This window comes from Ceratotherium simum, chromosome X (assembly GCF_057802395.1).
Source record: "Ceratotherium simum simum isolate JZ-2026a chromosome X, ASM5780239v1, whole genome shotgun sequence".
Lineage (NCBI taxonomy): Eukaryota > Metazoa > Chordata > Mammalia > Perissodactyla > Rhinocerotidae > Ceratotherium > Ceratotherium simum.
In genome coordinates, this window is record NC_141940.1 from 92,393,016 (window position 1) to 92,415,951 (window position 22,936).

At 36.1% G+C, this 22,936-nt stretch overlaps 1 protein-coding gene across 14 annotated transcripts in view; it reads right to left on the reverse strand.

The window, feature by feature from the left end:
• Window positions 1-6,575: 6,575 nt before the first annotated feature.
• KDM6A (lysine demethylase 6A) overlaps window positions 6,576-22,936 on the reverse strand; it is a 199,999-nt gene continuing 183,638 nt past the window's right edge. For 7 of the 14 annotated variants that reach the window (XM_004435009.3, XM_004435008.3, XM_004435005.3 and 4 more), the window contains 3 exons: window positions 11,078-11,204; window positions 8,614-8,784; window positions 6,576-7,454 (listed from right to left, as the gene is read on the reverse strand). In XM_004435009.3, coding sequence (XP_004435066.2) covers window positions 7,425-7,454; window positions 8,614-8,784; window positions 11,078-11,204 — 328 coding nt within the window. In that variant the 3' untranslated portion in view covers window positions 6,576-7,424. Of the gene's footprint in view, window positions 7,455-8,135; window positions 8,180-8,613; window positions 8,785-11,077; window positions 11,205-11,972; window positions 12,081-22,936 lie in introns of all 14 variants that reach the window. The other 7 variants (XM_087427103.1, XM_087427099.1, XM_087427102.1 and 4 more) reach the window with 2 other exon arrangements.

Genomic DNA, 22,936 nt, shown 5'->3' on the forward strand with positions numbered 1-22,936 from the left:
TGTCTGTGAGGATGCAGAGCAACTAGAGCTCTCACATATTGCTGGTGGAAGTATAAAGGTACAACCACTTTGGGAAAATGTCTAACAATTTCCTATACAGTTAAATATATACCTACCTTATGATCCAGCCATGTTTATTCTTAGTAGTGAAAACTGGAAACAATCCAAATGTCAATCAGGGGAATGGATAAACATACTGTGTTATAGTCATGCAGTGAAATACTACTCAGCAATAAAAAAGAAGGAACTACTGATACGCACAGCAACATAGATAAATTCCAAAAACATTGTGCTCAGTGCAAGAAGTCAAACACACAAAAAAGTACATTTTGCATGCTTCCATTTTTATGAATTCTAAGAATAGCAAAATTAATCTACAGGAATAGAAATCAGAAAAACAGTTGCCTGGGGTGGGGGGTGGGGGGGGGGAGCGGCAAGGGAGGAAGGAGATAGAATAGAAAAGGATACAAGGGAACTTTCCAGGGTGATAGCAATGCATTAATTCCTGATAGTGTACACATTTGTCAAAACTCACCAAACTGTACACTTAAGATCTGTTCAGCTTATTGTATGTAACCATATCTCAAAAAAAAGATCAAGTTTAAAAAACAGGCAAATAGTCCTTAAATATATGAAAAATCGTCCAACCTTAGTCATAAAAGAAATGCAAATTCACACTATTCTAAGATTCCATTTTTACCTACCCTATTTGCAAAATTCCAAATGTTCCACAATAGTCTGTTGGCAAGGCCATAGGAGAAATAGTCATGTTCATACATTGCTGGTGTGAGTGCAACACAGTAGAGCTGTGAAGGACAATACTGAGCAAAACTATATATGCACTCACCTTAGGACCCTACCCTGAAGATATACCTCCACAAATACAAAACATATGCATAAGGTCAAATAGCAAAAGACTGGAAACACCCCAAAATGTCCATCCTTAGGAGATGGCACATGCGAACAACAATGGAGCACCATGAATTGATAACGATTTTTAGAATACATTCAAGGTGCCAAAAAATGTATACAGTATGCTACATTTTGTGTAAAAAAGAAGGGAAATAAGACTATACATATAAATTTATGTACCTTTGGAAAAAGAAACACAGGAAATAAGAGCTAATGAATTGAAAACGGTTACCTATAGGCGATGGGTGGAGACAATCTGAAGGTGAAAGGGATGGGAGCAAGACTTTTCTGAAAGTACCTTTTAATACAGTGTTGCATTTTGAACCATGTAAATGTTATATATTTTTAAAATAAAGTTAAATCAAAACAAAGGGAGGGAAAGGTGGGTGGGGGTTAGATGGAAACTGAAACAAGCCTAAAATGCAAGTATCAGAGTGTTATCGTCCCACGGCCTTCAATGTTTTAACTAGCAGATTACCTGCTGTTCACACAGCTCTTCAATGGGCTGTTACTCATGCAACTTTTGAGCAGACTGACCTTATCTGGAGGAGTTGATGGAGATAGTCTAGATACAGAGGAATTCTAATTCATGGATTATGAGCCCCATCTGATTTAGAATGATTTATGAGAGGTAATTTGTAGGCTGATCGATATTTAAAAACTATCCAGGTTTTGTATACAGCAGTTGTATTTTCAAACCTTTGGTACTTTTTTATTTTTTACTGAAATTTTTGATGTATCAGTATCTCATATACTTTTGAACTTGCCCCTCCCCCCACCCCAATGTTTTCAGTACCTTAACCCAGAAAATCTTGTTGATCATAGATTTGGGTACTGATTTCCATTTATTAGACATAGAACCCTTTCTATGTGCATACATCTCAAAATTTGCATCCGAGTACATTTAATGCAAGATAGTGACATTTAAATGATATATATCAAGTTTTCTAAAGATAACATTCTCATCTAGTTTCACTCTGTGAAATGTATTATTCTACCACAAAGTGGAGAGCTAAAGTTAATGCTTAGCTACAATTAACTATATAAACCTACAAAATCAGTGTATTTGCTTTCTCCTCTTTTCTCCCCTCACTCTCTTTAATAGAAGTTGTATCTGGGCATTTGGGGAAGTAGGTGTGGTTCAGAGTATTGCTTTGCGTTAATCATATGTTTAATCTATTTGAGGTCATCATACACTTACACATACGGTTATAATTTAAATACCTTAGCATAGTCCTTACATTCATCAGAAACCTCTCTGCTGTTCATATTAAGACATGTTTACTCACTTGGAAGTAAACTACATGGCACTGGTTTTAAAACCCTGAGAAAATGGTGATTCTACATTTTTTTTAGGTTGGTATGCTTAAAAATCATATTTTGAATATGTTAAATCAAATTCCCACCTTAAACTAGATTGGCAAATGGTAGTCAGACCAAGAGTTTAGAAAAATGCATATTATTAAATCTTTACATTGAGAATATTCTATTTACTCATTTTCTTGTCACAGTTTCTGGAAGTGCCATTATTTGATTTTAGGATGGGAACAACTCAGTAGACATCACTAAGACTTAACAGGAACTTCCCTTTCCTCTATCATTTCCACTTTCTAATACATGGCTTGCATCTTCACCCTGATAATTTACCATCTTTTTTCAACCACAATTGTGGGTCCTAATGCAACCTAAATCCATGCTTCCTTTCCATTTTAAGTGTGCAAAAATCTAGGAGTATGATGTTGGGAGGTCAATATTACTCCCAAAATGCTTCTTCTGAAGACCAACTTACACACTATACCATACATCCCAGCTTGCCTAGGATAGCCCCATTTTATGGCTGTTGCCCCATCCAATTACTAAGAGTGCCCCCTTCTGACCTCAAAGGAGTTCTGGTTTGGACTATAAAAGATATAGTCAGCCTAATTATAGGTTATCAAATTTAAAGACATCTTTCTCTTGTTAAATATTCAAAATGAAAAGCTTCTTTCAAATGTGCCTTCAGAGTAAGCACTCAGCAATGCCTATTTCTCTGCAGTGGGAGGTAGAACAGCACCTGCTCTGGAGTCGGATCACCATAATTGGAATCTCGGCTTCAACACTTAATAACCACGAATCTTGGGCAAGTTACATCATCTCTCTTTGCCTCAATTTACTTATCGGTAAGATGGGGACAAAAGAGTACCTAACTCAGAGGGTCATTGTGATGACTAAAAAGAACGTATATAAAGTACTTAGCACTGCGCTTTGCACAAGTACTCAGTAATGGTAGGTATCTTCAGGCCACACTAAAAAATACCATCCTCATTTCCCTGTTCAACTAAAAAGTATGTCTTCCTCTCAAAAACAAAACACATGGGTTGCTTCATGGTATATATATATAAAACTATTACTATGTAAAGCACTCCAGGACAATGATACAAAACGTTTCAAGTTGGTGATCTGTTTGCTATTCACCAAAGACCAACATAATTTCATACCTGGGGCTCCTGGAAAGACCGAACTGACTGCCCCATCCCCTCAAATTCAGTACCTTTTGCCATCCACGACAATCAGATTGTTGCTCCACTGAAGGTGCTCTGGCAAATGTCACCAACTATCTTGTGCCAACCCAAAGGAATCCCCGTAATTCTCATCTTTGCAGCATGGTGTGGAGCAAGCAAGCTCTTGTTTAACATCACCCCAAGCTGGTTTCTTGTAGTTACTTCTTCTCCTTTGAAATCTCCTCTCCTCTTATATGCTGATGTTGCTTAGTGGGTATTTGGTTTACCTCTCCTCACCATCCAGTTCCTGTATGATCTTATCATCATCTCCTCTGGCTCTAAGCACCACCTCAACGGACAGCCGGATTCATGGTTGTGGGCCAAGCTCTCCTAATTCCAACTACTTATATGCCCTACAAGCAATCCATTATCTTTTGCCTCCAGAACTACCCTTCTGTATTTCCTATACTGCTTAGAAGCAACCCCAACCATCTAAGACATCTAATGGGTCCTGTGGATTTTACCTTTTGTCTTCCAAATCTGTGTTATTTCCATTCTCACAACATCCAAAGTTCCAAGCCCAAATCATCTCTCACTTGAATTTCTCTGCTTTAGAAATATCCCTCTGTCAGCAACGTACAGGATAGATGGTGTGTGTGAAAGCAGGCAGGAAGACTACTGCAAATTCAATGCTGTTCTTTTGCTTAAATCCTGTGGATGGTTCCATATTAACTGCACCGTAAAGTGTAAAGCATCTCTTACAGCAGAGGCGGCTTTCCAACATCAAAGCTTTCCTACCTCTCCAGTAGTCTTGTAACATGCCTCCATCCCGAGTCCAAGTTCCCAAATCCTCTTGCTCTGGAAGGTGTTATAATGTAAACCCTGCTGAAACGCAAGCCCCAAAACTACTCCTCCTTGTACCTCTTCTAGGTTTTGTCTGATATATTACATGAATCTCCCATATTAGATGTGTGTATGGAGGGTAGAGGGCTGGGATCACATCTTGTTCAGGTTCGTTTTTTAGGAGATGCTAAATATATTGACTAAATTAAAATACACACGATGATAAAGATTTAATGACCAGGATCTGAGAAGCAGATACTTCATTTAGTTAAATTCATAATATTATGTGATCTTAAATTTTAGTTGACCAATTACTAGCATTTTGAACGTCCTATCAATTTACTACTTTGGAAAAGTGACTTCAAAATGCAAAAGCCAAAACTCTTTTATTGACTTAACTTAGGTTAAGCAAGTTGAACTGTTATACTGATGGTATAAGATTTCCTATTTAACTGGTGACAATGAGAAAAGAATTTGATTTAGTTCCTACTTTCTGGACCAACATTTATTTGCTTTTTTATACATTGTGTAATTAGCTTCTTTCTCTAAACAATGTGTGCTATGATGCAACCTTATTTCATTATTAAGGCACCTGGATAGAGTGTGCTTTAATAGGATTTACCTAAACAAGCAGTAAAAAGAAAAAAAATTATTCTATTTCTTCTGAAACCTGAAAAATGTAAATTATAAAGAATGTTAAATCAATGAAAAGAAAGCAGTTTACGTTAAGACTGTTCATCTAGCTATATTTCAGAGTAATGTTGATGTGTGTGATTTCTATCTATCCTCTACCCATTTCAAAGACTGTGTGTGTGTGTGTGTGTGAGGAAGATCAGCCCTGAGCTAACATCCGATGCCAATCCTCCTCTTTTTGCCAAGGAAGACTGGCCCTGGGCTAACATCCATGCCCATCTTCCTCTAGTTTATATGGGACGCCGCCACAGCATGGCTTGACAAGTGGTGCGTCGGTGCGAGCCTGGGATCCGAACCTGCGAACCCTCAGGCTACCGCAGCAGAGCGCGTGCACTTAACTGCTACGCCACTGGGCCGGCCCCGCAAGTATTATTCTTGACATATAACTTCCAAACATGTACTGGTGAACCACCACTAAATTACTCTTAAATGTCAGATAACTTAGAAAATAAGACACTGTGTCAGTAAGATAAACCAGAACTGGTTAAGAAACATTTAGGCATAGCTTTGGCGTTCTTATAATCTTTGTTTCCAGGCAGTTGGCTTCCAATTTTTATTTGCAAAGATGTTTGTCTTGAGTTCTTTTAAAACTATCAGCGGCACTTAGACAAGCACTCTTGCTCCTTAACTAAAATAGATTTGTAATTATTTCCTTCTGAAATTATAAATAAGAGATGATTGCTACTAGTAGATATTCAATATTTATCAAATTGTTAACTAACTGAATAAAATATTTCCATACTTTCAAGCCTTTAAACTAGGAGGACAACGTACTCCAGAACTTTCTGAAAAAGAGTACTTGATTAATGCAATCAACACAGCATTTCACCCAATAGGATTATAAATTCTCTTTAGTCATATATATAACTTCATTTATAGCATTCTCTATGCTTCTTCACTAAAGCTTCCTGGAAAAATCTTAGAAAGAACAATGTGATAAAATGAGAATATGTGCCAGTGGCAAGCAAGGTACCATTATTATAAAATGAAATACTATTGTTAATTAGAAGTGATTTGTTAATGCTAATATAGCTTGCTATATTTTACTAGTGATATGGAATTTGCAGACTCTCCCCACCCAATCATGTCATGCAAGCAGAAAAGCATGAGATTTCAAAATTGCCTAACATTAAAAAATAAGTCTCTTAATTTATTTGCATTCTAAAATAGAGCCCTTCATCTGAATCTTTTTTCCATATAAAACACTATTAAGCGATGTACAGGATTTGTCAAGCCCATATAATATTCCTTTTAAAATCTTAAGTTCAATCACTATTTGTTTTCTGCTATTATACTACATTTTGGCAGCAATTGTTTATTGGTCTGTCATTGCAGTAATTGCAACTTAACAATAAACCAGTCTGACATTTTAGGTCTTGAAGATACATACCATATATATTTCTTTAAAAATAATCATACTTTTGTAAGCAATACTTTACAGTAGACACCTCAAAAATCTACCATAGATGTGAAACTTAAAACGAGAAAAATTTAAGTTCTAAATCTTTATACATATATATCCAGATTTCTATATATATTATATATACATACATAAGTATATATAAAATATATATAATCAGATTTGAAAAATGAACAAAAACTGGGAACTGTACATAAAGTCTTTTTAAAACTCAAACAATAGAAAACTCTTTAAACATTAAACAATTTTAATAAAAGTTTCTGTACAATGCTAAGCAGTTTTATTTACACATAGAAAATGTAATAGGAGTAGTGTTTGAAATTACAGAACTCCTTAAAATTTCAATGGCAGGTAAATCTGGAAAAAATAACAGCATTCCATTCACAAATATTTTCAAGCAATAAATATGTATTTATAAATAGTGTAAATTTACATCAGGATTAGAAACAAAAATCACAAATCTGAAGTTTATTCCTTAGTCTATGTGCAATCCATTATCTTTGTGACTTGGCTGTTAATTTTTTAAACATTTTATTTAGGAACCAAAAGTGTAATAACCGTCATGGTTTCAAAACAAGACAGAAAAACATAAAAGCAGTAAAAAAGTTCCTTACCTAACTTTTCACATTAAAAAAAAGTTGACCAAAGAAAGACTTAAAATTGCTAACTACCTTACAAAGAAATGACCAGATAGGCTAATATTTTTTTCCAAGGAAAATTCTGAAGGGGGAAAAGATAGATGAAAACCAATTCATCAGCCCAGAAATACAGAAATATAAAAGAGGTTGTCTTCAAGTCAGTAGTCTGTATGATGTTGCCAGTTTTGTCAGATATATACAAAACATGGAAATTATTATTTTTTTTTTTATGAAGTATAGCTGATCAGCTTTGTGAGAGTCCTGGAGTAGGAGCAGTGCTCTCCCCCGTCCAGTTGGTTGACACTCCGCACTTGGAAGGTTGCATAGACACAGTTTTCAGCCAGCAGCCTTACGAGATAGCTACAAAAATCAGTGGTGCAGAACTGGGTTACTTCCTGAATAGCAGAGAAGGTCTCATTTAATGTCCATGGAACAATATCAGGATGAGGAGGATGGTAATGGAGGAGCCTGAAAATAAAAGTAAGGTATGTTACTTTGGTACTCAAATTGTTAATAGCATTCCCTAGCTCAAGGCTACATAGTCTGCTTATGAAGGTAGGGGAAATAACAATTCTTCAAGGAAGTTCAACAGCCAGCTACACGATGTCCAAGTACAACCTCCCTTCTTACTGTCTCCCAACTGGCCAATTTTCCTGAGACCATTACCCTACTCAGTGCACCCACATTTTTCTGTACTTCTTCACCAATTAGTCAAAAACTCTTAGAAAGTTATTAGGTGACCATTTTTTAGATTGTTGTAAAAAAAAAAAAAAATAGGAAAAAAGAAGCCTTGTGGAAAATAATCTAACAAATCAACTACAAAGTCTCATTAGTGACTGGCTTCAGAACCTATCTCAACTAGATAATATATTTTGTTTACCATATTCCAAATAATTTTCTTCTTCTTCAAGCAATCTTGAAGACCATTCAAGTGAAAATATCAGGAGCTAAATTTCAAGAATTCAGTTTCTGATAACATATGTAGGAGAAAAGTATTGGAGGAAATCAACAATTCATAAACTATGTCTCTGTTTCTATTCATAAAACTATTAATGTGCTAAAGTGCTTCCCCCTAAGTATATGCTATTTAAAATTAAAAACTGTGCAATTTATAAGTATACTTGAATTTCACAGGGTTATATAACGTACCAGGAAGTTAAGCTCCATCAAATAGTCCCAGGAGGTTAATACTTCTGGCAAGGACAAAATTTTAAATAAATACAATTAGCTCTAAAAGCAGAAGTATATTTAAAAGCATACTTACTGATTCATTTTGTGGACACTAATAACCTATGTACACAAATGTTTTATCAACTGAGATCAAATGACATAAAGGATATGATAGTGTTCTAAAAGTACACAAAGATTTTAAAATGTAATTATTGTGACATCATTTAGGGTAGTCTCACCCAGGAAGAAAAGTGAAAATGAAATATGCCAATTTCATACAAATAAATACCTGGAAGTGGAGGAGAGGGGGGAATGATATGAATATTTCCTCATGCAATATCTAATAAGCCAAAGGAAAATTTAAATATTTCATTACCTCTTATTTATCAGGCGGCAGAACAAACACTGCTGCCTCCCTATCCAGCTAACTATGTACTCACATGTTGATTTCACTTACTAATGTAAATTGGTCATAGACTTGCATCAGGTCCTCCATTTTGTACTGTTCTAGCACCACAAAATTTTCCAGGTTTCCACTTGTTTTTCGTGCACAATCTTGGCAATGCACTACGTAGGTCTTTCGAGAATTGCTCTCATTAGTGACAAAAAGCAGATCAAAAACCTCCACCTATTTTATACAAGAGAAAAGGCACTGAATAGAGACAGTGGTATTTATTTATTGTACTGCTTTAGTATAATCATAGAATTCTACTTTACATGGAATTGTGGACAGTGATCTCTGGTTAAGAGCAGATACTAAGACAAACAGGACCGTGTTTGATTATCTTTATAATAGACCAGGTTTATTTTTCACCCAACCCAAGGACATGGGTAATAATGCATTATTTAGGGGAGTAACCTAAGGGAATGATACACTTGTTACAACCACTGGCAAAAGCCTAATTCAAAAGTCTGATAAAGGTCAGCCTATTTCTGTTTTAAATCCAAAATATTAGTATACAATCAGATAAATGTGATCATTATTTTCCTTTTACTTCTGTATGATAGTACCCATCACAGGGCACTGCATATGGGTATTTGTCTTCCCCGACAGACTGAGCTCCTCAAAGATAAAGACTATGTTTTACTCATCTTTGCATTTCCAGAGCATACCATAGTGCTTAGTCCTTGGCCAAACATCACAACATAGTTGTTGAATGAATATAATCTGATTATTTTATAGATGAGGAAACTGACAGGTTAAGTGACAGTGAGTGTTCAGCTATAAGCTCATGTTAAGGAGTATGAGTACAAATAAAAAGTGCATTCATGAGTATAGCATGATTTTATAAATAATCTCTCTCTCTTAATACACAAAGATTGATGAGTCGCTAAGATTCAGGCAGGATAAGTAATAATACTGTGGAATAGAGTCATTCTCAAAGACTGGAAAGCTTATACATTCATTTTTCTGAGGTATAACACATCTAACTAGAATCTATCTGATATCCCAATGACTTACTTTGGCCAGGTTATACAACATTAAAATAGCCAGTGGATTCAGTCATTTCAAATAAAAGTAAATGATGTCAGAATTACAAAATTTCAAGGTTTAGAATGGATCATCAATATCCCTGACTTTGGTGGCATATCCTTGAATTTATTTATAAGAGTTTTGACAGAAAACTCTTAAGACTTCATGTCTTCTTTGAACAGTTATGTCAATTAAAATCCCCGAGTTCACCATGTTTTCCATTACCATCAATGGGCAACAACATGAACTCATGATCTGAGATAGAAAATTTGTGAGCATTCTTCAACCTGTCCCTTACTTCTGCCATTTAATGAGTTGTCTTGTGGATTTTACCTTCTAAATATTTTTGAATTCCTCTCCTTCTTTTATATTTCCACTGGCAGGTTCTAGTCTAGGCCTTAAGATAACAACTCTTAGACCACAATAGCTTCCTATCTCCATCCTCTCCAATCATTTTTCTCTCTGAAACACATACCCAACTTGGTTGCCTACTCAAAAACTTTTGATGGCTTCAATGACCTCAGAATAAATATCAAATTCCTTAAAATCACTCAAGATGCTTGCAAGCTTCCTACCACCTAGACTTTTAAGCAGAATTTGCATAGTCTGCTTTCCAGCCACACTGGACTACTTACCCTTTTCTGAATAAGCCACTCCATTTCCCATGTTGTTCCTATAGCTCATAACAACATTCATTCTACCTCCAATTCTCATCATTTTTTTAAGCCTACTGAAGTCATACTCATTCTTCAAGGATGGACTCAAATGTTAATACTTTTGTGAACTCTTTATGCCGATACTAGAAGAGAAAATTAGGTTCTTTTCCCCCCTCAGTGTTATCGTAACAGTTAGTAAGACCAACTCTGTATTCACCACAGTCTCATTTACGTTACCATTATTGTTCATAATTGTCTTTTTTGAGAATGTAAGCTCCTTCAGAGCAGGTACCACATCTTCTTTGTTTCTGCATCTCTTGCAAGCCTTGGCCCCAGGACAAGGCTGACCACTGTATTGTGAATTGCACCAAAGAAGACTGAACATTGATTTGCCTGGAGCTATACTGAACCACATCCAGTTTACTGTATCTGTCTGTGTCTGGATTGTTTAAAATCTCAAGACTAAACCTCTTGATGATTACCATCTGTCAAATATCTAACAGATAAATGACTCTGTAAGTAGATACTTCTAGAGTTAATACATAGTGAAATAGTATATCGTCAGATTAAATTTTAATATAATAGCTAAGTAACAAGAAAATAACAAGATTGAACACAATGTCAATTTCAGTAAAACACATTATATAAAAGTATAAATACATTTTAAAAAATAACTAAAGAGAAACATATAACTAAAAATAAACTAAAACTAAACTAAAAATAACTAAAGAGAAATAAAGTAGAGACTAAGAGGCTTTATAAAACAACTGTGGATAAGAACAGTTACTTACCTCACAAATGCTACAGTAATGTGCTGGCTCTTCTTTTGCCCGCCCATGCCATATAATCTCTTTCCCTGCAGCAATGAGAGCTTCCCTCAATGTCTGACATTGCTTCAGAGTTCTCAGAAGACAGTACCTATTTTGGGGGAAAAATTATTTGTGACCAGCAACTGAATACTGAATATTTTAGCATAAAAGATATACCACTAGAAAAAATGCCAAGAGACTCAGTTCTATTATCTGTGACTTCATCATTTTTCTTTCATCAATTTCTCAGATATTCTCAGATTTAAAAAATGAGGCCAATGCTCAGCAGGTCTGATGATGACAATGTTAGATTTCTTAAAGTTGAGGATAATTGATATCTGAATATCAAAATATAATAAACTTAATATACAAAACCCGACTCCTTGCTTAAATATAAGTTGCTAATTTTGGCTCTTATTTGGGCAAGTCTAATAACCTCTTTGGGAGTCAACGTCCTCATCCTTGAAATAAGGGATCTGAATTCCAGATCTGAACTGCTATGATTCTAGTAAGGCAGAAAGGCACATTATCTCTATCAACACTACCTAGATACTCATGAACAGCATCATCTATATAGTTGCTTTAGAAACTTTTGAGACTATAAGCATAAAACCATTTATGAAATTAGTTACTAAACGATACAAAATTGGTTTCACTATAGCGCTAAAGAAAAAAAGACATTTAATTCTTCAATTTTAACTTGAAGATAATATAGTGGAATCTTCCATTTATCTTAACACAACTGCACTTTTCTTATAATTTATACCTTTTCTAAACTCATACTTTAAGATGCTAACAATACAGGGAATTCTCACAATTTGTGCTGATTTTCCTAGTTTGCTGTCATTACTTTGAATTGTCTGCTAATTTCTCTTACTCTCCTGTGAATCTTAGTGGCTCAGGTTCTCCATGTGAACAGAAAGGTTGGACTAGATGATCTCTAAGGCACTTCTCAGCTCTAAAATTTGGAGAGAATGAAAATACCCTAAAGAAAAGGAAATGGGTTTAGCAACTGAGTGTTGTTTGAAAGCAAAGGTCTTATTGTCTACTCACTGCCTAGGACAGTGCCTGGCATATAGTAGGTGCTCAATAAATATCTGATTACTGAACAACTAAAATTTAAAGTATAAGTAATAGCACATTTAATTTCTCTTAAATTTTCTTGCTATTTTATAAGCTACTAGGTTAAAGCTTTGTTATTTATCAGAACCCAGGTAAATTAAGCCAGGTAAAAAGATGACTAAAAATATATATAAAACTTATTTAACAAACATAAAACAATATCAACTTTACAGTTCTAAGGCAATTCCCTTAAGTATCATAGTCAAAGAATTTCTCTCTCAGTTTGGCTTCAGCAATTCTTGTGTGTTTAACTTATTTAGAAACAGAATAATGCTTTAGACTATGGTTGCAAGTCAAAGCTAGGACAGCTTGTGTGTGTGAGGTGTGCCAGGTGAGGTAGCAAGTAAAAATTCAGATCATAGCAAAGAGAGAGAGACTGTAATTCAGACTATGCTGCTAGCTCTTGAACAGTACCTGCTCCTCTCTTTTTCCCTCTCTGTGTCCCATACAATTCACCTCTGAAGGCACTGATCTTACTGAACAAATATTCCAAGCAGGGCTTCAAAAGACAGTCTCTTTTACAGGAAAAAAATACCTAAAACCCTGTAGATACCTTTGGAAGATTTGCAGACTCCACTATGCTCCCATGTGGGAAAACAAACAAAAATAATGAAACAATACAATAAAAATAAATAAATAATAAAAAATAAGAACCAGAAAGGAGGCATGGTATTAGGTACTTCATACATACTATGCCATTTAGGCCTCTTAACAACTCTGTGCAGGAGGCACTATTATCTCCATCTTATAAATGAGAAAACTGGGGCTCAGTGAAGCTAAATTTGTCTGATGTCATAAAGCAATTTTTAAGTGGTTGGGCTAGGGATTTGTAAAAGCAGAAAATCTCAAGGTTCCCCTCACTATCTCACACTGTACTCTCTTCTTTCTGGTCTCTTTTCACGTCTTCTTACCCACCCCCACCCCCTTATCTCTTTGGAAGATGAGATTCTTGGGGTTGAGTCAGCACAGTTGTTTTGTTTCTTATTCCAAACACAGAGCCTTGGTTCTATGGAGCATTATTCCACTCAGTGAATGAATTTTCATCTCCAATGCTACTGACTACTTTGGCAGTCAGATTTTAGTTTATAATTTATGGGTTAGTTTGGTAGTTTCATCTAGAAAAAGGCAATATATACTACTTTCTTGCAAACAATAAAGGGTTAGAGCTAGGCTTGCTAAGAATAAATACTAAGCCATGAGTATTCTGCTTCTGGAATCACAGCTCCATAGTTTTTATTTTGTGAGATCCTGGAATCTCAGAAAACCGACAGCTATATTAATCTGATCTGACAATGAATAACTAAACTGTGGTTTCCCCCTTGCCCTTATGTTTTTTCCCTAACATTAAAATTTTTTGTTCCTTCCCATTTTCAAAAGGTAGCAGTTGGAACAGAAGGAGAATTGAGAGAGACAGAGGCTCTTCTGCAGTCCACAGCAATGAGCAGATCCTAAAGACAGGATCTGGTTCAATCAAATGGTAGGGAAAAATAAATAGAAAATAAAGAGACTTAGGGAAAGGATCCTAGGGAAGACAGACAAAATATTCAAGACTTGACGTAACAGTAGTTTCTTCTGCTTTGATTAATCCCAGACTTTGATTTTATATGAAGACAATGTTTGAGTGTACTGAAGAGCTAAAAAATAAAAGTCAAACAAAATCAGGGTTGTCATTTCCTCTTATTTTAGTTTTACTGAATTTTAATAAATTTACCTTACAGCAATTAAAAATTCAATTTGTTAAAAACAAAATAATAAATCACTAGCAAAAAGTGTAAAAGGATCAGTCTGGTTTCAGGACCCAAGCCCTGTTTTTAGCTGTTTGGATGAAAGACTACACAAAAAGGTAGAGGATATTAAAGACAGCTCTGGTTTGGAAGAAAACCACGAGGAAGAGGCTGATTGAGGGCTTGCTGTATTTGAGGTTACACAGTAGAATCTAATCCGACCAGAAACCCATCTACAAAGATGAAATCTAAAGAGGGATGGAATTTTAGAGAATGGCTTCAAATAGGGGATAGAAATGAAAATATACTTAAAATATTAGAAAAAGAAAACTGAAGACAATAATAGGAGGACAAATGATCATGCATAATATATTCATAAATCAATGCATTAGGCAAAAGACAAATAGACACAGTATGCCATGGATGTTGAAAGGAGGGAGAGCTTATCTTCAGGTGAGGGGAGGTGGAATCACAGTTTTCATAAAGAAGTTGTCAATTTACATGTGAGCAGGAAGAAGTGGGAGGAAGGTACCTTCTAGGCAGAAGGCATACCATGAGCAAAGGTAGTGTGGAGACTATTTAGGGAACAAACAACTGTTCTTACAAGATTTTAATCTTAGGATGAGGTTTCTGGGGCAGGAGAATAAAGGAATGAAGCCACAGCAATACCATATTATACCAAAGTTAAGACAACACTGGGGATTACTCTGACATCTTGGGGGCAACTTGACTAAGTTTCCAAAGTAAGTTCCCAAATATCAGTGTGGAGACAGATGAAGCAAGGGTTAACTTGATACGGCACTTTTAAAGCCTTCATGGTAACAATCTCAGCCACTAAGAAGTAGATGGCGTACAAATTAAAGTATACCAAGAGGTGCCTTGTCTTGCCCATCTCTCTTACTGAAAGAGCCATGCAGGAAAAGTGAGTCAACACATGAGCCCTCGAAACACACTTGCCACCTGTCACTCCAGGGTTGCGTTCCCCCAGAACAGCAGTGAGTGTCTGAAGGTCAGTAAGACATCTAAGAGTTTCATTTAAACCAACCACATGGCTGAAAATCAAGGTCTCAGTCAATGATAAAATGAGCATCTTAAGCATTTTAAACTTGTGGATGGAAAAAACAAGCACAAAAGCAAATATATGTTAACCATGAGAATGCAGAGTTTTAGAATTTTTATATTCTGTTTGCTCAACGTTATCATGAAGCATTGTATATTTAACCCAATGGTGTATCAGAAGACCCCCCCCCAGGACAACAGCACTAGGATCTATGCTAACTATGGACTGGTCTTTGTGGTTATATCCTCTTATTCAATTACTAGACCAACTGGCTATGACCGAAGAGCTGTAGAACACCTCATGTATCCATTTAAAAATGGGAATCAAAGGGAAAAGAGAATTAATACATAACAGTTTTCTTTAATTTATATTTAAAACCTCTGTGCTTGTGATAAAGTGTATATTATGTAGATAGGGTATTAATCTATAATATGTGGAAAGAAAAGGGAAAACAAAAATATTGTTAGTTCTAAAAGAGATCTAATCTAGTCTAGGGTGTCCCTAACTTGTCTGATCATACGATTCATCTAGGCCACTGTGAAAGAGATTCTCAGGGTTTTTCCCATAGAGCTTTGAATTTACTCTTTAGGAACAGAGTCTAGAAATCTATTTTAATAAGAGTCTCAGCTGATTCTTATGATCAGGCAAGTAAAAAACAGTGCAAACCTCTTACTTCATAAGTGACGAAAATGGAAACAATATCTAAAATTTGTAACAATATTTTTCAATAGATACTAGTATGATACCAACTTCAGAAATCGTTACATTTTTATGATGAAAGTCTTAAGAGACCACAGAGAGAAAGCTGCAGGGTAGGTAAGAGCACAGATTCTGGAGCTAGATTGCTTGGGTTCAAATCCTAGCTCCATACATACATCTTATTCTTTGTGCCTCAGTTTCCTCAACCGTAAAAACGGGACACCTAACTTATAGTGCTATTATGAGGATTACATATGTTACATAAAATGCTTAGATTAGTGCCTCGCAGTTAGTGATCAATATTTGAACTTCACATGTCAAATTCTTAAATTGTGTTAAAGTAACTATTACTAAAGTTATTTTTTTTTAATTTGAAAAAATTGTGCAATGAGTGCCAACTGAAAGGGCAATAGTTACACCAAAAAGAACATAAAATAGATTATCTAAAAGGTGTTTAGATTCCATTAGGTCAGAATTTCTCAACCTCGGCACTATTCTTTTGGGCTGGATAGGCTGGATAATTCTTTGTTGTGGGGGACTATCCTGTGTACTGTAGATGTTTAGCAGTATCCCTAGCTTCTACCCACAAAATATCAGTAGCAACCCTCACACTCAAGTCATGATATTGTCCTATGCCCCCAAGGAAGGGGGGCGGGGGGGGGGGGAACTGGCTGCAGTTGAGAATCACTGCACTAGGTCCATAAACATTAACTTACTTAAAAAAACAGAAGGTGATTGAGGTTCCCATAATTAATATTAATAATGACAACAGCTCCATTTACTGAGTGCTTACTCTATGCTAAGACCTACATAATACTCATAAAAGTCATATTAGAAAGATACAATTATTATCCCCATTTTTCAGAAAAGGAAACAAAGACTAACAGGTTTAGTAATTTGCCCATGGTCTCCCAGCCAGTAAATGGAGAAGCCAAGACTTGAAGGCAGATTGGACTGCAAACAACTACACAGTGCTGGCCTGCCTGTAATATTTCCCTGGGATATTAAATAGCATAGACTCTAATACTTGGGAAAATTAAAAAAGAAAGGTAAATAACGAACACATAATCACACACACACAAAAGGCACAGAGAAAGCACATAAAACATTAATACTGTGCATATAAGATGGTACATTTGAAAACAGAAATATAAAAACAGTGTTTTATAAGATGATCAAAAGAATGACAAAATGATATGACAAGAAATTAAGTTTGTGGGGAGTAGTTTTCCATGGACTTGGTACTGTTGAAATTTTAGAAAATTTATTTTCAACTACTAGCTTCTGTGTTTAGTATTTTTAGAACATTTAATTATCTGACAGATTACAGGGAGGCAGACAAGAGAATGTGTATTCTGAAAATTAACTCTCTACTTCTCAACGTACTATCCAATATGCTGCTCCTAAATCTAAGACTTCCTAATATTGAACTTTTCAGAGGAAAATGGGTTCTTGGGCATTCTGCTTTTGATATTCTAAAATGTACTGAACTACTTATTACCATGGTGATTTAAGTAGAACTAACAAAGTAGTTGGGTGAAGAAACCAGAGTTTCCAAAGTATCAGAAACATACTATCATTACATTAACTTGCTAATAGTCCAACATGATTGTGACAATAGTCCAACATGATTGTGACAATTTATATCACATTTGTTGGAGTTGGCCTTATCCACCACTGAGATTAAACCATTCAACTGCATCTAAAAGCATTTCTCTATTTATTCTGAAAGCCCATTAACTACGGGGAAATATAATCAGAACCAATAGTCTCCAGAGCTCACTCGCTGCACTATCATTTGATTCCTTCAAGGGTCCTGTTAAAAGGAATACTTCAATGCTAAAACAATGAATATAGAAGTCTTACGAAAGTGAAGTGAAAAAGAGCCTTAGCACTATACAGGGAGAAAATGCAGGCTGCTTTCAAAGCAATGTATCTCAAATATCTGAAAATGGGAATCATGAATTTGCAAAGAATGAGGGTTTCTCTTAGCTCTTGATCAACTAGTTTAAAATTAAAACCAAAGGGTAAAAACTGTATACTATGATGAAGATGGATAAAAAGGAGCAATAACCTCCCCACCCTCAATTTTAAGTTTTAAAGTGCCTATTTAGTAAAACTTCATTCACTTAGGACTCACTAATGAAAATATCTATGACATAGTTTATACTCAAGTGGAACAGGGGTTTACTACAGGTAAACATCATCAATAGTTCTTCTCAAAAATGTATAACCCAAATAAAATTATGAGAAAACAAACTTAGAGTGTGGAACTCTTATATGACACAAAGGGCTGCCCTCTTCAAAATAAGAATCATAGAAAAAGACTCTCATAGATTTAAAAGACACTAAAGGCACAATGACTACATACTGAATTCAATGTGAACCTTAATTCAATCTAGATTGGGGGTGGTGGGGTAGAGAGAGGTTAAGAGTTAAAAAAAGATGTTTTTTGGCAGTTGGGGAAATATAAATGTAGACTGAATACTGGCTGATTACTATTGAATTTCACATTTCTTACATATGGTAAATGGTATTGTGGTTACGTGAGAATAACCTTATTCTTAAGAGATGCAGGTTAAAGTATTTGGGGGTGACATGTCATACTGTCTGCAAATTACTTTTCATATGGCTCAGCCAAAAAAGTGTGTGCACATGTGTTTGTATATAGAGACTGCTAAGGAAATGTGGCAAAAACTTACGTCTCCAGATGAGGTTATACACGTATTCGTTGTACTATTATTTCAACTTTGTGGACTTAAAAAATTTCAAAATAAAAAGTTGGAGGAAAAAGTATAAACAAGTTTCGGGCGAGGGGGGGCACACAGCAATGTGTTATATGCAAATTTTATACATTTTAAAGGAGAATAAGATATACTAACAAGGAAAAACTGTCATAGATCAATGAATTAAAGGAAGAGATCAGTAGTCTTTTTTTTGTGTGTGAGGGAGATCAGCCCTGAGCTAACATCCGATGCCAATCCTCCTCTTTTTGCTGAGGAAGATCGGCCCCGAGCTAACATCCGTGCCCATCTTCCTCAACTTTATATGGGACGCCGCCACAGCATGGCTTGACAAGCGGTGCGTCGGTGCGCACCCGGGATTCAAACCTGTGAATCCCGGGCCGCCGCAGTGGAGTGCGTGCACCTAACCGCTACACTACCAGGCCAGCCCCAGGATCAGTAGTCTTTTTTTTATTTTTTATTTATTTTTATTTTTTTTATTTTTTGTTTATTGCAGTAACATTGGTTTATGACGTAAAAATTTCAGGTGTACATCATTGTACTTCTATTTCTGCATAGATTACATCATGTTCACCACCAAAATACTAATTACAACCCATCACCACACACATGTACCGAATTATCCCTTTCACCCTCCTCCCTCCCCCCTTCCCCTCTGGTAACCACCAATCCAATCTCTGTCCCTATGTGTTTGTTTATTGTTGTTATTATCTACTACTTAATGAAGGAAATCATACGGTATTTGACCTTCTACCATAAGATCAGTAGTCTTAATCACGGTCTTCCTTAATTCATTTCTTTGTGTGGGCACTGCTCTACTTTAAAAACAGCTAATGGGTGTCAGAAAACTCAACAGCTAACAGCTTAGCAAGGATGACCTATCAGCCAGCTGAGAGCTACAAATGTGTATCTCAGACCCCTTTCGTAAGCAACAGAACCATATAGCCATCTGGCTACTTAATAGAGATTCCCACTTAAACACCACAGGAGGAATTCAAGTTCTACATGTTTAAAGTTAGCCAACCTGGTAATTATCACTCCCTTCACCTAACCCATTTCCGCTTTTCTTCCTTTACTCCCAGTTTCATCAACAAGCAGAAAGGTCCCAGTGCACAGCCCAAGCCAAAGCCCCAGCAACAGATTCCCCTCTCACCTCTACCACCCAATCAATCATCAAGTGTATAACCTTTGTCTCTCCTCTTGTCTGAACTGTAGCAACTACCTTCTAATCTTTGCCTCTAAATCCTCTGCCCTCCATTTAATGCTTCTTCTTGCTGCCAAGTGATCTAACATGCAAATTTAATCATTATTAAAAAGATTAAAAATTCTAAAGGCTTCACATTAGCAGCTGTTGCCAATGTGAAGTCTACTTGAAATTTTTAGCAACAAAGTTTAAATCTACACTCTTCAGCTAACATAAATGAACAACCAAGAGACATTTAAAATTTTGGTCTAAAAAAGGAGAAACTAAATTTGCTTGCAATATATGGGGTATGTGGGAAAAAGTTTATGTTCATTTAAACAGTTAAAGGAAACTAAAAGAGAAAGTTATTCACCAAGCTTCCACTAAAATTTTCCTAAGGAGTTAGGCTATGAAACCTTTCAAGTCAAGTTCACTGAATTATGAAATGAAAGAAGTAACCAAGATAATGTATATTCTTTTGACTCATGCTGATGTAGGAGGTATTTGGAAGAATGTGAAGTAGAGTATGAAGATTACTGTATTTTAGTAAAATAGCTAGGATGTAGAAATTGAAAGAGACAAAATGACTTAACTCAGATAAAGGACTTTATAGAACGGCAGGGCTCTAAAAGACCCAACTTGAAAGTGCAAAAAATTAAAAAAAAACACAAGAGTGTTGTTTAAATAACTACAGGTAATTCATTCTCAAAATGATAATGAGGGATTAGTAGATGACAATGAGATAACACCATTTCCCATTATTAAATCACTCAGTGCAAATACAGGTTCATACTCTCTTATTATAATCCCACAAATTTTTCATAAACTCATTTGGTGTTGAAACTTGACCTGGGGCTTTTTACAGCTTTCACTTAAGCTCATCAGAGTGACTATTTCTATGTTTTACTGCAGAAATACTAAGGTGTTTGATCCCAGGATACTGCCACAGACCTGCTGGGAGGGTAAAATATATTATAAATGCACTCTATTACCTTTCTAAATCCAAAGAGTTCTGAATACCAAAACACATTTGGCCTAAGGGGTTTAGGATAGGGGACTACGGAGCTGTGAAGCCTTTCCTGAATGTTCCCCTCAGAAATATCTTCTTCTGTGCTCCTCTACTGTTTCTGTTTGTTTTACCAATATTTCCATCATTAGAGCAAAGATCATGTATTTTAATGTTTTGACTATATTTCCCCATTTATTTTAAGCAGCTGAGAAGTGATCAAATCCTTCTGTCACCTAGCACAATAGCTGAGCACCAACTCAGTTCACAATAAATACTAAACAAATACGAAAGAATCAAAAGAACTGGGTAGAGTGGAGTTAGTGAGTGGATAAGAAGGCACAAGGTAAATTGTGGGCAGAGTTAGCACTCAACTATGAAAACCTAAAAATCACACATTGTAGATTCACAGTAAATTTAAGAACTAAAAACAATAAGTCAGGGAGAAAGTTAAGGAAGAGGACTATCTTTGTATATCTTCTCCATTCCACTTCTTATGTCTAGCAATATTTTTTTCTTTTAAAACAGCCTATAACTCATGCGCTCAATGTATACTGAATTAATACTTTACCAAAAGATAACTCAGAGGAGGAGAAAAAAGGCGAGAGGTGCAAAAACTGCAGTTCATATTAAAGATGGTTTAAATACCAAATAGAGTGGCAAAAATAAATAGAAAATTCAAGCACACATCTAAAGGCAGCAGTAGGAGAAATGGCTGACAAGGTAAGTGGGGGTCAGATTTGAGGTACAAATGGGGATTTTAAAGAAAGCTTACATGTGTGCCTTCATATGTTTAGAATAGTTGGTAGCTGGTGACCTCAGCAAGAGAAGCAACTGGGGCATATTGAACGTGGAAAGCCAAACTGCTATGGATGGTGGAGTGAACAGGAGGAGATCAAGGAAATGACTCAAAGCAGAAGGTAGGAATGGCAAGGGAGAACTATTTCTTAAGAATTGGTACAGCTCACAAGCCAGAACAAACCAACGTCACTTCCTTTGTTGGCAAGATACTAGATTTGAGGACCAAAGCAATGACGTTGTTATAACAATTTTACAGCAAAACTCAGCTTGTGGAAAAAGACCCACTTCTCTATTTCTGTAACAATACATTCTCCATGCTCTCTTCTGACCTTTATCTAGTTTGCTACTTGCTTTTCTTAAACAGAAGTATTCCCCCAAGTTCTGTCCCCAATTCCTCCCTTCCTCTTCCTCTCAAGGTAATCACCAACTGCCAGGAAAAACACTCCCTACTCAGTCAGCTCTGACTTTGATTGCTCTCTGGAGTTCTGCATTTCCTACAGCTTCTGCTCAATAACTCTATCAAAACTATTTTACTGGCTCCTCAAACTTGCCACAGCCCCAAAATGAAGTCCCGAGCCATAGATACATACAAGTGCTTTTACATAAGACAGATAGATATGGGCTTAAATCCTGGCTCTAACCAACTGGGTGACCTTGGGATGCTGAGAGGTATAACTGAGATACAGATTGGGAAGCACTTTGCTCAGTGCTTGGCTAAGTATGAAGCTCAACCTATTACCTAGCATTATTACTACACCATCTAGAACCTAGACTTGAAAACCCAAAGTTATCTTTGATTCACTCCTTTCTCTTAGCATCCAGAAGCTTATTCTATTTATTTAACTGCCAGAAAGATCTTTATGAAACTCAAATTAGATCATATTAGTTAAAAACCCACCAAAAGCTCTCCAACAGAATAGACTTAAGTTTGGCACACAATGCATGATCTGCCACTAAGAACTTTTACAACTATATCTATTCTACTACCCATCACACACAGTGTGCTCAAGCCAGAATGTACCACCAACTGTTTCAACATACATATAGCTGAGTTATATCATATATACATTTAAGCTCACGTAAATAACAGTACAGAAGGAAGTCAGGAGGGAGGGCAAAGGAGGTAGGTATTGGGGAGAGAATGAGAGCAGGAGGAAGAGAAGATAACTTGGAGTGAGTATGTATTTGCTGTTCCTCTAGGCAGTCAGAGTTCCTCCAAGCCTCTCACGGTGTAAGCAGCTTACCATGCTGGGTATGATTTTAGCAGTTAGTACAACAAGACCTCTCCACATAAGCCAACTATTTTGACTGGTGTTCAACTGAAGAAAAGGGATTTACTCCCTCAATGGAGGAAAATGTGACTGTGCTCGACTGAAGGAGACATGGTATGTATGTATACGATAGTTCCCCCTTTCAGTTACCGGTGGTCAACCACGGTGCAGAAGCAGATGATCCTCCATCGTCAGAAGGTCAATAGTAGCCTAACGCTATGTCACAATGCC